We start from the raw sequence: 16,726 nt of genomic DNA, 5'->3' as shown, positions 1-16,726 counted from the left end.
GGGGTCTTTGAGCAGGTTTCCTTTGGTGAGCAGTGGAGAAAGAGAGAGAGAGAGAAAAAAAAAAGAGAGAGAGAATGAAAGAACAAACGACCAAATCCCGGCTGCTGGGGGTCTTTGAGCAGGTTTCACCACGTCCATTTCTTCCCCGTTCTTGTGCCTGTGTGTGTCCGTGTATGTGCACATCCCTGACGTCAGGGCAGATTTTGAAGTTGCCCGATGCCGGCCATCTGCTCCTGATTACGGGAGGCCCTGAGCTCCTTAAAATCATACGCAGGAGGGCCGGCCTGCCCCTCCCGGCTGGAGCGCGGCCACGGCCGGAGCGGGAGCGCCGGCTCCGCGTCCCCGCAGCCCTGCCCGGCCGCTAATCCCGGGGGAAGGCGGCACAGCGGGCACGGAGCTGCCGTGGCTCCCTGCCGGCTGCAATGGTACCCATCATCTCTGGGAGTTTGGGGATAGGAGCCTGGGGGGGGTTTACATACACTTCCCAAAATCCCAGAGAGCTGGGGAATAGGGTTGGGACTGCCCAGGCTGTTCTGCATGGGATGGAGCATTTTTGAGAGGGGGGAAGTGGGGTCTCCTCTGTGAGCCCCCCTGCGTTGCTGGATCTTTTCCATGTTTAACACTGGTTTGGGCTGGAGGTGCCGCTGTGGGGCAGGACCAGCAGGGCCAGGGGACATTTGGGGTCACCGAGAGCATGGCTGTGCTCTGGGGGTGTCGCTGGCAGTGGCTCTGGCTCGGGGGTCCTGCTCCCATCAGTGCCAAAGCAACAGCACACAGCTCAAGGGAGGGACTCGGTGATTATAGGATTTGGTGGCAATAAAGCTGGCAAAGGAGGTGGGGAACCACCTGTGTCCTTCACTTGGTGCTTTGGAAAAGACCTGCAGGTGTTTTCAGTTGCCTCTAATTGCAGACTGGTGCCTGGCTGCTGCACAAGGAGAGCCGCAGGGTCGAGCTGAGATCCAACAGGAAAACCCCTGTGGACATATCTGGGATGCTCCTCACAGCCTCCATCACTCCCAGGACGCTGAGCCAGTCCTTGTGCCCCCTTTGTGCCTCAGTTTCCCCGTGGCAGGACAAGACGAGGCCATGTCTGGCCACTCCATGCCTCTAGGGAATGTCCTTGGGGGCTGATCCCACCTGGTCCTGCTGCCAGCGTGGGCTCACCCCCATTGCCTGCATCCCATCCCCAAAACCTGCCTGGTGATTGCAGGGCAATTAACTGCAGCGTGATTACAAGCAGGATGCTTAATGAGGTTAAACCACTACCTGGGACTTCCTGAGTTCTTAATTACTCACTCTTTAATTGCTGCTCTCAAGTACATTAATATAAATGACTGTCTGGGACAGAAAAAAAGAGATGTGATCAGTGTGATTGGGATGCTTCGGGGATGTGGCCCTTTCCCAGGGCTCAGATCATGTTCCATGCCCACCAGCAGGGATTACACCCATCAAAGTGCTCAAAACTCCACTTTTCTGCCAAAAGTATTGGGTGCTGCAGGGGAGGGGGAGGTCAGGGTCTCCTGAGCATCCCCCCCCTGAGCCTCTCTCTGCTCGGCAGCGTCGTGTTTCCGCTGCCTGGTGGATGTGGTGCCTGTGAAGAACGAGGAAGGCGTCGTCATCATGTTCATCCTCAACTTCGAGGATCTGGCCCAGCTGATCGCCAAGAGCACCGGGCGGAGCCTGCACCAGCGCCTGTCGCACAGCTGGAACAAAGGTGCGTGCCCTGGGGCGATGGGATCGGGAGGGCAGCGCAGCATCCTCATCCCGGGGCTTGTTTGGGATCACGGCGGGACTGAAGGATGCCCTGAGAGGGCAGCACAGCATCCTCATCCCGGGGCTTGTTTGGGAGCATGGAGGGACTGAAGGATGCCCTGAGAGGGCAGCACAGCATGCTCATCCCAGGGCTTGTTTGGGAGCATGGAGGGACTGAAGGATGCCCTGAGAGGGCAGCACAGCATCCTCATCCCAGGGCTTGTTTGGGAGCATGGAGGGACTGAAGGATATTCCTGAGAGGGCAGCACAGCATCCTCATCCCGGGGCTTGTTTGGGAGCATGGAGGGACTGAAGGATATTCCTGAGAGGGCAGCACAGCATCCTCATCCCAGGGCTTGTTTGGGATCACAGCGGGACAGAAGGATGCTCCTGAGAGGGCAGCACAGCATGCTCATCCCAGGGCTTGTTTGGGAGCATGGAGGGACTGAAGGATGCCCCGGGGATGACAGCACAGCATGCTCATCCCAGGGCTTGTTTGGGAGCACGGGGGGACGGAAGGATGCTTCTGTGTCTGGGCAGGATCCTGCATGGGAAGAGGTTTGTGTTCTTGCACAGCCGCCGCTCTGCCTGCTCAGGCAAACCCCAGCTGGATGGGGAAAGGCTGTTTGAGCCAGCTGGGCTCCCCTTGCCCTCACAGCTGCCTGCATACGCTTCCCAAAATCCCAGAGGCCTGGGGAACAGGGCTGGGACTGCCCAGCCTGTTCTGCATGGCATGGAGCATTTTTGAGAGGGGGTCTCATGGAAGTGGAGCTGTGGAGTCCCCTCTGTGAGCCCCCCTGCATTGCTGGATCTTTACCATGTTTAACACTGGCTTGGGCTGGAGGTGCTGCTGCGGGGCAGGATCTGTGTTTGGGGTCACCAGCAGGGCCAGGGGACATTTGGGGTCGCCAAGAGCATGGCTGTGCTGTGGGGGTGTCACTGCAGGCCAATGGCACAAGGATGGCTGCGCTGCAATGGCTCAGCCTGCCCCAGCTTCAGGCATTCCCCGCTCCCCTAGGCTCATCCTAGGGTTTTGGAAACAGTGGGAAACTCATGTTCCCTTTTTTGGGAAGACTGGATCAAAGGGAGGCTGTAGTGAGGCGCTTGAGGGGATGTGGATATTGAGATGTCAGACCTGACAAAGAGCTGTGGTTCTAAATCTCCTCCTTGCATACAGCCCTCAGTGCTGGTCAGCTCTACCTGAGTCAGGAAATAACCCCACCTCTGCCTCCATGATGACATTCCCTAGGAGAGGCTTTGGGCAGGCCTCAAAATAAAGCTCTGGGTCTGTCCCCCCTTGGCACATGGGGTGGCACAGCAGGACCAGAGCCAGGGCCACATCAGGGAGCCATGGGGACAAGTGGCCACTGAACTGGGGTTTGTGTGAGTCCCAGTGCATCCCTGCTCGGTCCATCTCTCTATCCTGGAGCATTCAGGTGTCTGTGTGCGGCAGCAGGCACCAGCAGAGTTTGGTGTGGGTTTGTGTGTGCACACAGGGGGCTCGTGGATGTGTGGGTGTGAGTGGACAGATAAATGTGTTTGTGGGTCTGTGAAGTGATGAGGTTCATGGTTTTGATGGATTGCTTTAGTACCAGCTACCCTCTGTGCATGACCTGCTGAGGAAATCCTAAATCCCAGCACCAGGGTGGCTTTGCAGCCCCACCAGCTCTCAGAATATCCCAACATGTGGTGCAGCCATATCCCATCCCACCCAAAGACATGGCAGGAGGCACCCAAATCAAGAGCACCTGTCACTTCCCTGCACGTTGGACGTTGTGTTGAGCATCCCAAGGGATGTTGTGTTTCTTGGCTTTCCCACTCCAGTGACGGGGGGTGTGGAAAGGCCAGAGCTGCTGGTGCCCACCCAGATCAGGCTCTTGTGCTCAGGTTTTCTGGCTCAGTCTCTCATTCCACAGCCACAGGTGGCTGCATTGCTGGTCTCCAGCTCGCTGGTGTGCAGGGAAGGTTGGATGCTTTGCTTCTTCCAGCTGAAAAGCTGCCCTAGGCAGTGGGGATGGGGTGAGCAGAGGGAGCCACTGTGGTACCCCATGGGCAGGGGCATTTCTGGCAGGCTGGCACCCTGCCCAAGCAGTTTGGTGATGTTTTGGGGCCGGATGAGAGAAGCTAATCTTGCCAACACCAAAGAGCTCCTCAACGTGGTGCTTTTTCCCAGGGGACAGTGTCTTTGTGGAGCTCATGCCACATCCACGCACCCCAGGATTTTAGGCCACCCTTTGTGCAGTTAGGGAGCAGAGTTGGTGCTGCTGGATGAGCTTCAGGGCTGAGCCAGGCCCTGAGGGTGTGAGCCCAGCTGCTCACACTGCTCTGCACTAGCAAGTGAGCATGGTCTCCTCTAGAAGAGGACAAGTGTCTGTACATTGAGTGTCACAACCAGGGGCATTGGGCCCTCTCCAGATCTGGGCTCTTCCTCTCCTGCACCTCTCTCCCAGCTCCTAGCAGCCCTGGCTGCCCTTGTCCCAGCCCCAGTCCCCTGTGAGGTGGTCTCCTGGTCCCCTGTGATGCCAGAAAGTGATCCTGGTTTTGTTGTCCAAATTCCCTTACTGAAAATTCAAAACAAATACAGGAATAAAATTATTAGAACTACTTTTCTTTCTGTGCCTTTCTAAATTACCATCTCTATTGTGTGGGGTTTTTTTTTCCCTAAAGTTCCACCAAGGAGATTTAGAGGCTCTATTTCCTCTGGGACCAAATCCCTTAATTGGCTTTAACCTCTTTAATTGGCTTAGGGATGCTCTGCACCTTTCCCATCTCACATCCACAGTTGTAGGGAACTCTTCTCCAGCTCAGAGGAGCTTGCTGCCAGGTCAGGGTCTGCCTTGGGCACGTGGCACTGCGATGGCACGGGAGTAGCCAGTGCTTTGGAGGAGGAAGGGCCACGCAGCATGTGCGTCCCCCAGAGCCACCCAAAACTCTGCATAGCCTCTCCCCCGTCCCGCCTCACATGCAGCTAGGTCACACCTTTCTCTCTTGTGTTTTGTTTTTCTTTTTAACAAGGTGAAGGTAGGAGTTTGAAGTTTAGTCTCCCGTCCCTGCGGCGCCTCAAAGTCCAGCGGAAATCTCTGCCCACCAGTGAGTTTGATGGAGTAGCCATTGACTATGGAAAGGTAACCGTAGCCTTTGTCTGATACCAGCCCACGCCTCAGGCCAGGTCCCAGCGCTCCTCCTCGCTGTCCCCATCCCAGAACCCCTTGGCTGCTGTGGTTTGGGCCATCTCCCTGTGGCAGGGCAGGGCATGGGGCAGTGCTGGCCCCGCTGGGCTTTGGCTGTGTGGGCTGCAGCTCCTCCCTGCTGCTCTGCACACCCCGCGGCTCGAGGGGGGAGTGGGAGATGTGCCAAAGCTGGGAGGAAGCTCTGCCTCCATAGCCCGAGTTGTCCGGGATGGTGGAGCTCCAGGGAGCTGTCCCCAGCTCAAGGAGGGGACGTGCTGGCGGCTGTAGGAGCGTGGTGTGCTCTGAGCAAGGACTGGCAGGCTCATTTCCCCGTGATTTCCTGGCAGGGAGCAGGCAGCACAGGCAGGTCCAGCTTCTCAGCCCTCCAGCAAAGAGTGTGCTTGCCATGATGGAAGGTGATGCTGTCGCCAGCCTCGAAAAGCTGTTGGTGGGGCTTGTTTAGAGATTGCAGTTCTTGGTGGCTTCCTGACCGTGCTCAGGGTAGCTCCAGTCAAAGAGCTGTTGTTTTCTGAGGTGCTGCAGCTCAAGGCTGTGAGGCTTTTGCTCTGCTAAGGGTCAGGTGTATCCAGGCAGCCTGGATAAATCTGCTTCCCCAAATCATAGGTATAACGAGATGGAAGGTGCCTGTCTTCTCAGAGGTTGTGCCTATGGTAGGTTGAAGATGCGTGCAGGGTTATCAGATGCTTTGGGGACATCATTCCCATAGGCACCAGCACTGCTAAAAGCTCTGGGTACCCCGAGGCTGGAGCTGCATGGGGCACTGCAGTGTGGAATGGAAATGGAATGCAGTGTGGAATGGGAAATGTGCATTGAGGACAGCCTGATGATGCATCATTTCGCTGGAGCTTGGTCAAGTGGCCACAGCCCAGAGATGCAGGGCCAGCCAGCAGCCAGCCTAAAACCTGCCCTAAAGGGCCTTAGGGATGGTGAGGAGTGCCACAGTTCCTCCTGTGGCTATTACTGGAGGCACACATTCTCATGGGTTTCTACTCCAGAAGGTGGTTGCTTTGCACACCCCATTGCAGAAATTAAGGTCTTGGAAACCCTTCAGGTCTCCATGGAAAAAGGTCTAGCCATGCTTTACCATGGCTGTAGGAGAAGGAGGAGCAATATGGCCAAATTTGCAAACCCAGCAGCTCCTCCAGTGCTCCCTGGTGCAGAGCACATCCTCCCCCATAAACACCAGCACAGGGCCTGGGCACTGAGCCTCGGTGGTGGCCTGAGCTCTTGCAGCAGGGGAGGGAAGGGCAGCCCCCGTGGTGGGACACTCAGAGAAATGCATGGCACAGCAGGGACTGCAGGCAAGCCTGTCCCCAGGTCTCTCCTCTTGCTCTCACCTGCTTCCACCTGCGCAGCATCGCCTCGCAAACCTCCCCGCGGCCTCTGGCAGGAGCTGGGAGCTGCCAAGTCCCCAGGGACTCGGTGGCCCCACTCCAAAGCAGGTCCTGGTCCAGCTGGAGATGACCTCAGGAGCTGCAGTGCTTCCCAGCCCTCTGCCTCTCCTCTTACCTACCCCGGCTCCCCCACCTTGCCCCACAGCACGCGGGGACTCCTTCTAATACAACGCTTTCTCCTGGCTGTCTTAAAGCCTGGTGGCGACTCCCTGATTTTGAGGGACTTGAAGACATCGCCCAAGGAAAACTGTATGCAGTCAGAGACCGAATCCCTCCTGGAAAAGGAGCGGAGGCCGAGCCTGGAGGCCGACCCCACCCTACAACACTCGTCCCCGAAACAAGAGCCTCCCGTGCTGGGCCCTCACCCCGCATGGGGTTTCTTTCGGTCTCGCCCTGGGGGCAGCTTCCACAGCCTCCGCAGGGTCTCCTCCTTGGACAACTTTGAGGCTGCGAGGTCTGAGTTCCAGAGAAAATTCAGGGAAAGGAGGGCAAACTCAGGTAGGGAAAACCCCGGAGCCGTCGGTTCTACTGCGGGAGTCAGGGTTCTGGCCACGGCCCCAGCACATCTCGGGGGGGAGGTCTCGGTCTCTTTTCCCTCTGCAAAGGGGAGATTGCCTGGGTCTTCTCCCCCAAACTCGCTGGTCTCCATGTGATTCCCTGCGCAGGCAGGTCCTGCTCTGTAGGTAGAGCCATCCGTGGTTTGTGTGTGAGGTGTGAGACCGTGTGAGGTTGCATTTGGCTGCCCCACACGAGGGGCGTCCCGATGCCATCCCACCTTCCCTGGAGGGAGGGGAGGCCTCTGCAGGCCTGTGCAGTGTGAGCTGTGTCCATGTGTTGTGGAGGTGGGTGAGACACCGGCCAGGCCACTCTGAAGGGCTGGAGGGACCAACCCTTCATCATGCTACCCATGTCCAGACCTCTGGTTCCCATGAGAGTGATGAGGACAAATCAGATGGAGGTCAAGAAAGAGAAGGCTCTCAGCTGGGGATGAGAGAGATCGATGTGTGGAATCTGGCTGTAAAAACGGGCTGGGGGTTCGTGATCCTCCAATAGTCACAGGTTACAGACCCTCAGGAGGAGACACGATGTGGAAGGAGGGAAGGGAGAAGGGTGGCAGCAGGATGGCCATGGGCACCTTCACAATGTCTTCAGACACCTCTTTCCCACACCACCACTTGGGTCAATGTCAGAGTGCAAGGGTTAGAAGGGGTAAAAAATTGACAATACAACCCTGCCTTGCCTTTAGGATTTGGACAGGGTTGGTACACGCTGAGTTCAGTGCCTGGAGACCTTCCTGGAGCTCTGGGTCTGGGTACAGGGTCCCACTGATGACAACACGTTGCCACAAGCCTGACCATGACACCTACACAGCTTCCTCCCTGCCCCTGCCCTGGGGTGACCCAGAGGCAGCTCCCCAGGGAGAAATATCAGGATCCACTACAGCTCTTCTTCCAGAGAAAGCTCTGACCTCCCTACCCGGAGGATACATCCAACTCCTGGTTCAGTTTGGCCAAAAACCAGCACAGCAGCTCAGGAGCTGTGTTTGTCAGGCAAAGGGTGGAGGAGAATGACCTCCTCCTGTCTGTTTTCGTGCCAGTTTTGGCATCTCTCCCTGGTGAATCTCAGTGGCTTGGTCCCCAACCCACTACAGTCATCAAGGGTAGCAAAGGACACTGAATGTCTCTGTGTTTTGGCAACTGCTCTGAGCCTCCTGCAGGAGGTTTAGTGGTGAAAAGATGGGTGATGTGTGGGGAAAAACAGCCCTCTCTCAGGCATCCCAGGCTGGGCACCCCACAGCTGAGCCAGCTTGAAGAAGCCGAGCCTTTATGGCCGAGCAGATTTTGGCACCTTTTGGTGGCGCCTTGTGGTGGCCCCCAGCTCCTGGAGGTCCTACACGAGGTCAGGGCTCTGGGGATCTGCTCCTGCTCCCGCTGCCCTTCTCAGTGCTCCTCTCCATCCTCTTCCAGAGGCTTCCCACGTCAAACCCAACCCCCCGAACTCCACGTCGGACTCGGACCTCATGAAGTACAGGACCATCAGCCAGATCCCCCAGTTCACGCTCAACTTCGTGGAGTTCAACCTGGAGAAGCACCGCTCGGGCTCCACCACGGAGATCGAGATAATCGCTCCCCACAAGGTGATGGAGCGCACCCAGAACGTCACCGAGAAGGTCACACAGGTATGGGGGCCATGAGGTGCCACCAAGGCAGGGGTGGGGTCTGGGGGTGGTGTCTGTGGGTCTCCAGGAGAGATGAGAATCATGACTCCATGTTTCAGAAGGCTGATTTATTATTTTATTACAAATAGTTTATAATTATATATATATAATTATATATTATATATATTATATATCTAATTTTATAAATATATATAATATATATATATAATATATAATATATAATATATATATTTTATGTATAATATATATTTTATGTATATAATATAATATATAATATATAATATATAATATATAATATATAATATATAATATAATAATTATATATTATATATAATTTTATGTATATTATATAATTATATAAAATATAATTATAAATAATTTATAATATATTTATTATATATTTCATACAATAAATATTCATTCTTCATTATTATTTTATTATATTAAAAAAATTATATATTAAAACTATACTAAAGAAAAAGGAGACATCAGAAGGCTAGCAAAGAAAGGGATGGAATGAATAATAAAAATCTTGTGACTGACACAGCTGGACCTGTGATTGGTCATCAAGTAGAAACAATTCACATTAGAGCAATCAAAGATGCACCTGTTGGTAGGCAACCTCCAAACCACATTCCCAGCAAGCTGATAATTACTGTTTACGTTTTGTTCCTGAGGCCTCTCAGCTTCTCAGGAGAAAAATCCTAACAAAAGGATTTTCCTGAAAATATGTGTGTGACAATGGGGTGCTGGTGCTGCTGCTGGGGGACAGTGACAAGCACTCTGGTGGCTTTGGGAGGAGAGAAGCAGAGAGGGCAGTGACACCTGGAGATTCCACCCCAGGAAATGCCAGCATCCCCATGTTTGGTCATGCCTTCCTCTGAATGGCTGAAATTCTCATTTTAGTCCCCTAACTGAGCATTTCTGGCAATTTGTGGCTGGGGAAACACCAGCATGAGCTGCTCGTGATGGTGGCCTTGAAGGGGACATGTGTTTGCACGTTTGTGCGTGCATGTGGCTTCTTTTGTGGGGGGATCTGGCCACTGCTCTGCCCCCCAGCGCTGGGAATGGAGCCCCTGGGGTGCCCGGCCAAGGACCTGGCCTGGTGTCAGCCCACCGAGGATCCCCTGGGAGACAGCAGGTGGCACTGCACTGTCACTGCAGGGGACACTTGCTGTCACCCAGAGGGACACGCATGGAGCAGTGCATCCCACGGGGAAATCAGCGTGCTGATGTATCCCGCAATCCTGGGCAAGGAGCTCGTCTAGCCGTGGGGAAACTGAGGCACGGAGAGCCTCAATGTACAGAATACATCTAAGGGCACCTCCCATTGGTGCCAGCAGCAGCCCAGGGCAAATTTAATGAAAACGCAGCCACCTGACCCCAGAAAAGCCTCCAGGCTTGGGAGTTTGCTCCATCAGAGTGGGGTGCTGTGCAGGATTCTCCTTCTGTCTCAGTGCCAGCAAACCTTTAGCTTCACAGCCTCCATGCACAGGGCGTGGGCTCCCCACTTCTCACATCATGGAACAGTTCTTAGGCTTGTTTCCCCCCTAGTCCCTCTAATCTGGGAGTGACTGCAGTGACCCAGGGCTGGCCCCTGAGCTCCCCAGAGGGACAGTGAGCAGCCTCCATGCCCCGGTCCCATCACAAGGAGCACACCAGGAAGGAATGGTCACGCTGGGGTGGCTGTCACAGTGGGGTCAGTGGCTGGGTGTGGAGTGGTGGGGTCAGAGCTGGTGGCTGCAGGGCCCTGCAGTGCAGGCCCCACTGAGATCAACCTTCCCTTCACCTTCAATCTCCGCGTGGGGTGGGATGTGGTGGGACAGGACAGGATGGACCTCTTGTCCCTGCTGCATCTGCCCCTGCCTGTCCTCACCCCGGTGGCCCCCACACCTCCTGGCCAAGCCACAGCTCCCTGCTCCTGGCTGGTGAATAATTCATGGTGAGGCAGAGACAGCGGCGAGACGGCGACTAAAAATACGCGCGGGTGGGCAGGGAGTGGAGCCAGGCTCTTCGGGATGGTCTGGCCCTGCACTGAGCTGGCACAGAGGGCAGGCCAGCAGGGCAATGGAGGCCCCCCAGCCTCACAGGGCTCTGGAGCACAGCTGGAGGCACGTGGGGATGCTGTGAGGCTGGGGTCCTGTCTGCAGGTGGAATGTGTCCCAGTCCCCCCATCTGGGCAGGAGGGTGCTGGGGACAGGGATGGGGGGCTGAGCTGTGCCAGGGAGTGACACTGGGTCACTGCCAGCCTGCAGCCAGCACCATGGGCCTGATCCTGCCCAGCTACTGATGTTTGAGGCTCTCCTGGTGATTCTGATGTGCTCCCACCTCAGGTCAGTCCCCTTTATCCCCATCACCATGCAAGGGACACTGAGGGACAGCTGGGAAGGTGATGGGTGCCAGGGCACCAGGGGGCATGAGCAATGCCTGGGTTAGCCAGGGTCACGGGAGCCTCCTCCTTCTGTCACCCACAGCCCACCCTGCTCCATCCTCCTCCTCCTTCTCCCTTCTGCACTCCCTGACCCACTGCCAGCACCCAGCACCCCACCAGGAGAAAGGGGACAAAGGGAAGGGGCACCCAGGGGAACACTGGCACTGCCACCTTCAGACTCCCAGGGCCACCCAGGCCACCCAAGGGTGACTTTCCCAATCCTTAGGGGCAGAGAGGAACAAGGTTGCAGCTGCTCCCTAGCTCTGTGTTGGTTTGGATGCTTTTCTGGGAGTTATTTATTTCCCCTTTTCTGCCTCAGATCTTTGGGGATGTGTTTTTTTATTCATTCCTGCCTGGAAAGCAAGAGTGCTTAAGCTGTTCTTGCTTCTTCTACAAGAGCTAGGTGCCAGGAGCAGGGACAAGGGGCAGGGCAGGTGCCCCAGCACAGGGAACAGTATTTGGTGTCCTGAATTCAGAGCTGCCTCCAGCCAGGCAGAACAAGCATCCAGCTGCTGAGGCTTGGGAGCACTGCTGGTTTTCCCAGACACAAGCTGAAGGAGCCCATCCCAGCCCTTCCAGGTGCATCCCAGTTTCGGGATCAATCATTTTATCAGCGTTGCCTCGTTCCAGGAGCCGGTCCCCCAGCCCAGCCGGTGCCTCATTCCCCCCACAACGATTGCTCTTGGGTCACTTTTTCCAATCCCTCCCCTCTCGGTCCCCACCGACGTCGGCGGCTCCCGCTGCTCCATTGGCGCTGCCGTCCCCACGGGGCCCGGCATCGATCGCCTTTGATTAACGCGGGCCGGGCTCGCGGGTGCCCTTCGTGCCCATGCCTCCCACCCGCCTGGCCGAGCGCCTGCGAGCCTGCGTGGGCAATGCCCCGGCCCCGGCGCTGCGGCCGCCCTGCCGGACGCTGCCCGGGCCCATGGTGGACACCCGGAGCTCGAGGGGCAGCTGCCGCCTGGGGCGCAGGGCCAGCTGCAGGCAGGTAGGAGCAGGGGGCACGGCTGGGGAATGGGACCCTCCGGAGTGCTGGGGCTCTGGGGTGTGGGAGCGGCTGGGGCTGGTTGTGGGATGGGGGTACAGGGGTGGATCTGCTCTGGATCGCAGCGTCAGGACCCTTGGGAGACCCTTGAACAAGAAACCTTGATCCTTCCTGTCAGGAAGGAAGACAGATCGGTTCCTTCTTCCAGATCTGTTCCTTCTTCCAGATCCATTCCTCCTTCCAGATCCCTTCCTTCTTCCAGATCCCTTCCTTCTTCCAGATCCCTTCCTTCTTCCAGATCTCTTCCTCCTTCCAGATCCCTTCCTTCTTCCAGATCTATTCCTTTTTCCAGATCTCTTCCTTCTTCCAGATCTCTTGCCAGAGCCACGGTGATGCTCATCACTGTTGCCTTGGGATGTGTGGATCTTCCTTTCTCCTCTTTTCTCTTTCCTCCCTCCTCTCCTTTGCAGCCCAGCAAAATGCTCCCTATTAGCTGGGGGCTCAGTGCCAGGAGAGAGAATTGAGGTGCCCCTCACCCTCCTCTGCAACTGGCACTGGTCCCAGCACCACAGGGACACTGGGGGACAACAGAGCAGCAGGGGCAGGAAGGGGATCCAGCTGCCTCCAGCTCCAAATGAGCCCCTTCATGCCACCACCCCTCAGCACCCAAAGCAGGGCAGCCCCAGCCCTCCCACACCCAGCGTCTTGTGTTGTGTCCCCACAGTGGCTTTAGAGCCACCAACAGCTGGCATTGGTCCTGGAGGGGGAGCTGGGCCAGGCCTGGGTGTGTGGGGAGCTCACCAGGGCTGTGGAGTGTCCCCATGAAAGCAGCAAGCCTGGGGACACATGACAGCATGGGAGGGGGCTCACACCATCTCACCACTCGAGATGGTGTTTGCACGTTGGTGGCCACAGGTGAGGTGGGAAATGGGCATTGCCTGAGGCTTTGCTGCAGGTGGCCCAAGCTATCCCTTTGCTTGGAGGACAAGTGTGCCAGGAGGACATCCAGGGGAAGATACTTGCTATGGCCAAGAAAGGCTTGCAGGATGCAGAATGTGCTGTCACCCTTGGGTGACACAGCCATGCAAGGGCATCTCCAAGCTGCCCATCCCATAGCTCTGCACCAGGGACTCCCTGCAGCTCCCAAGCAGGTGGCACAGAGCTGAGGGCAGAAGGAGGCTGAGCAGCAGGCACTTTCCTCTCTGCTGGGTCAGACAGCCATAAAGCAGATAAGAAGCTGCCCCAAGGGTGCTGTGACCATCAGAGACAGACAAGAACCTTGGTGTCAGCCACAGTGAGAACTGGACAAACACATAGACAACCAACAAAGGTGAAAAAGCTGTAGGAAACCATTGTGTGCTCCTCGATGCTCTACCAGCACATGGAAGTCCCTTGCCTGGTTCCCGGCATTATCCAGCCTCTCTCCTGGCCTCGCATCCTCCTCACACCCCTCTCCTGGCAGGTGCTGTCCCTGGGCGCTGACGTCCTGCCCGAGTACAAGCTGCAGGCGCCGCGCATCCACCGATGGACCATCCTGCACTACAGCCCCTTCAAGGCCGTGTGGGACTGGCTCATCCTCCTGCTGGTCATCTACACAGCCGTCTTCACCCCCTACTCGGCCGCCTTCCTGCTCAACGAGGAGCAGGTGGAGGAGAAGCGCTGGGACTGCAGCTACTCCTGCGACCCGCTCAACATCATTGACCTCATCGTGGACATCATGTTCATCGTGGACATTGTCATCAACTTCCGCACCACCTACGTCAACATCAACGACGAGGTGGTGAGCCACCCCGGCAAGATCGCCATCCATTACTTCAAGGGGTGGTTCCTCATCGACATGGTGGCTGCCATCCCCTTCGACCTGCTCATCTTCCGCTCCGGCTCTGATGAGGTAAGAGCAGGGTCCATCAGGGCAGGAGGGGACTGTGAATGGGCAGGGAGAGATGTGTGAGAAAGAAGGAAAGGGATGTGGGCGGTTTGATGGCTAAACCCATGGGGAGAGGTGTGGTTGGTCACAGGGTGGAGAAGGGTGTTTAAAAATCTTTACAGATTTTTAAGCAGCTGGGACCTGGGATTTCATTCTTTAGGGTCAGGCAGTCCCTTCTCTAAGTGTTCAGAGTGGATCCACTCGCCTTGTTGAGGCTGACCCAGGAGAGCAGCCTGGGGGCTCAGTTTAAGGGCTGAGCCCACACTCCAATGAGGGTGAATTTGGGGGTGCACTGCCAGGCAAACTCAAAATGTTGGCAGAGGGATAACCCTGTAGTTACTGTACTGCCTGGAGGCTCCACATCTGGGAGTGAAAGGCAGCACTTGTGGGAGCAATGGCTGGCAAGGAGAGAACCCATCAGGAAACACGGGCTTGGCCTTGGCTCTTCTCACTTGCTCACCTCTAATCCCAGAGCTTGTTGCCTTTATGATCAGCAGAGGCAAACTGCCCTTCCTGTGCTGTGACTCATCTGACCCAGTTCAGAGGTCACCTCCAGGACAAGGTGATTCACACTCTAGAAATGCATTTTTATCCTTCAAAGGGAAGCACAGCTCAGCTGGGAACGTGCCTTTGGAACATGCCATATTTATACTTTGCTGGTCCCTGAGGTGTCTCACCTCTCCCCTGCAGACCACCACCCTCATTGGCCTCCTGAAGACGGCCCGGCTGCTGCGGCTGGTGCGGGTGGCGCGGAAGCTGGACCGCTACTCGGAGTACGGGGCAGCCGTGCTCTTCCTGCTCATGTGCACCTTCGCCCTCATCGCCCACTGGCTGGCCTGCATCTGGTATGCCATTGGCAACGTGGAGAGGCCCTACATGGAGCACAAGATCGGCTGGCTGGACAACCTGGGCGACCAGATCGGCAAGCGCTACAACGACAGCGACCTCTCCTCTGGCCCATCCATCAAGGATAAATATGTCACTGCCCTCTACTTCACCTTCAGCAGCCTCACCAGCGTGGGCTTTGGCAATGTCTCACCCAACACCAACTCCGAGAAGATCTTCTCCATCTGTGTCATGCTCATTGGCTGTGAGTGCCTGCGCATGTCCCGCTGTTCCCATCCCTGCTTTGGAGGTTGGAGGATCTCCCTCTGCCTGTGCCTCTTCCTCACAGACAAATGGATGGGGTGGTAGAAACACATGTTTTCAGGTCCTGGTAGATACGGGTTTTGGGAATCTGCTGGTTCCAGGTCTCGTGTAACTGGACGTGCAGCTCGCCATGTCCCGCTGAGCCCTGCCCTCTCGTTTCAGCTCTGATGTACGCCAGTATCTTCGGCAACGTCTCAGCCATCATCCAGCGCCTCTACTCAGGCACGGCACGCTACCACACGCAGATGCTGCGGGTCAAGGAGTTCATCCGCTTCCACCAGATCCCCAACCCCCTGCGCCAGCGCCTGGAGGAGTATTTCCAGCACGCCTGGTCCTACACCAACGGCATCGACATGAACGCGGTGAGCACAGGCGGGCAGGCCCTGTGTCCTCACAGAACCTTGTCCTAAACAACACAGCGTCTAGATCTGGGTCCAGCCAAAGATTTCCATCCGTTTGATCAGGATAGGGGCAGGAGACTTGGGAGGCTGGAGACAGACTTTATCCATACACCTCCTGCATTTCCACCTCCTGCATCCCCCTTTCTCCTTCTCTCCTTTTTCTGCCCATTCCTTTACATCCACCCAGAGGTTTTCCAGGATCACAAGCACTTTTCTTGGCCAGAGAGCAGGTTTGGTAGGGAGCTCAGAGTCCCTCTTGGCACTGAGCACTTTCAGGCTGGTGTCTGTTGGTGTCACAGGAGCAGAGCAGGTATCGATCCAGCTCCTCTCCACACCACCGGTTGCTAAGCAAAGTGCATCCTGCTCTCGCAGCAGGGAAAGGAGGGCATTTAAATAAACCTCGATCCATTTTAATTAGAGCCCAGAGAGGCAGCTGTTTGTTAGCAAAGGGGGATCAATGGCGGAGCTGTGCTGGAGAGGCGCCGTGTCTCCGAGCCGGCAGCGCCGGGGCTCCGTGGGGATGAGGATTCGGCTTGGCTGAGGTGTTCTGGGCTGGGGAGTGCACTCACAGCCCTGGGATTCAGTGCACAGACATGATGGCTTGGCCAGCAGCAAGGCAGAGGAATGAGAAAGGATAAGGCAAGGAGAGACATGAGGCTTCATATTCCTGGACTCTTAGCCCTGGGGAGGTTATCAGCCCTCTCATTCCCTGCTAATGCTCTTTCTTTTCCTTAAGATTTGATCCTGAGCAGCATCAGGACACAGATTTGTATGAATTCAGCATCTCCCTCTAAAGTTGCTGCTGCCACATGAAACAACTGGGCAGCATCTGGGGGTTTGCTGCTGGGAGAGCTTTGGGTTAAACCTCTCAGGTGGAGGGCACACCCTGGGCCGGACATCAGTGGCAATGACAAGAAGCAGTGCCACCTTACCCAAGCACAGGTGCTCTTGGCTTAGCACAAACCCAGGTCACACATCCCCAGGGAGAGCTGAGCTTGCAGCTCAGCCATGCTGCTGCTCACACCAATTCCTGCTGGCTGCTGCAGAGACACAGCGTGATCTCATCAATCACCCCACAGCCAGATCAATTCGTCCACCCCTGATTTCCCAATAGGGAAACACTTCTGCTAGCATGGGAGATCAAGCTGAAGCCAGGAACAGGTCGTGCTCACCAGCCCCAGCATGGCTGTTCCAGATTTGGCCACCAGCGGGATGTGAGCAAAGAGGACAGCAAGGAGGACCCCAGGGCCATATGCTGCTCTCCAAAAAAAACCCAAACCCAGGTGGTTTTCACCTTGGCACTGTGAGTCATTGGTG

General features: G+C 56.1%; 1 protein-coding gene across 1 annotated transcript in view; it reads left to right on the top strand.

Annotated features, from left to right (window-relative positions):
• The window catches only part of KCNH6 (potassium voltage-gated channel subfamily H member 6), a 33,019-nt gene that overhangs the window by 9,439 nt on the left and 6,854 nt on the right, over positions 1-16,726 (top strand). The window contains exons 3-9 of the mRNA XM_058041768.1: positions 1,559-1,714; positions 4,768-4,877; positions 6,532-6,835; positions 8,305-8,516; positions 13,395-13,823; positions 14,550-14,949; positions 15,171-15,370. Of these exons, the coding sequence (XP_057897751.1) occupies positions 1,559-1,714; positions 4,768-4,877; positions 6,532-6,835; positions 8,305-8,516; positions 13,395-13,823; positions 14,550-14,949; positions 15,171-15,370 (1,811 nt within the window). The remainder of the gene's footprint in view (positions 1-1,558; positions 1,715-4,767; positions 4,878-6,531; positions 6,836-8,304; positions 8,517-13,394; positions 13,824-14,549; positions 14,950-15,170; positions 15,371-16,726) is intronic.

The sequence above is a fragment of the Melospiza georgiana genome, chromosome 28 (assembly GCF_028018845.1).
Source record: "Melospiza georgiana isolate bMelGeo1 chromosome 28, bMelGeo1.pri, whole genome shotgun sequence".
NCBI lineage: Eukaryota > Metazoa > Chordata > Aves > Passeriformes > Passerellidae > Melospiza > Melospiza georgiana.
This window is presented reverse-complemented; position numbering and strand designations above follow the sequence as displayed.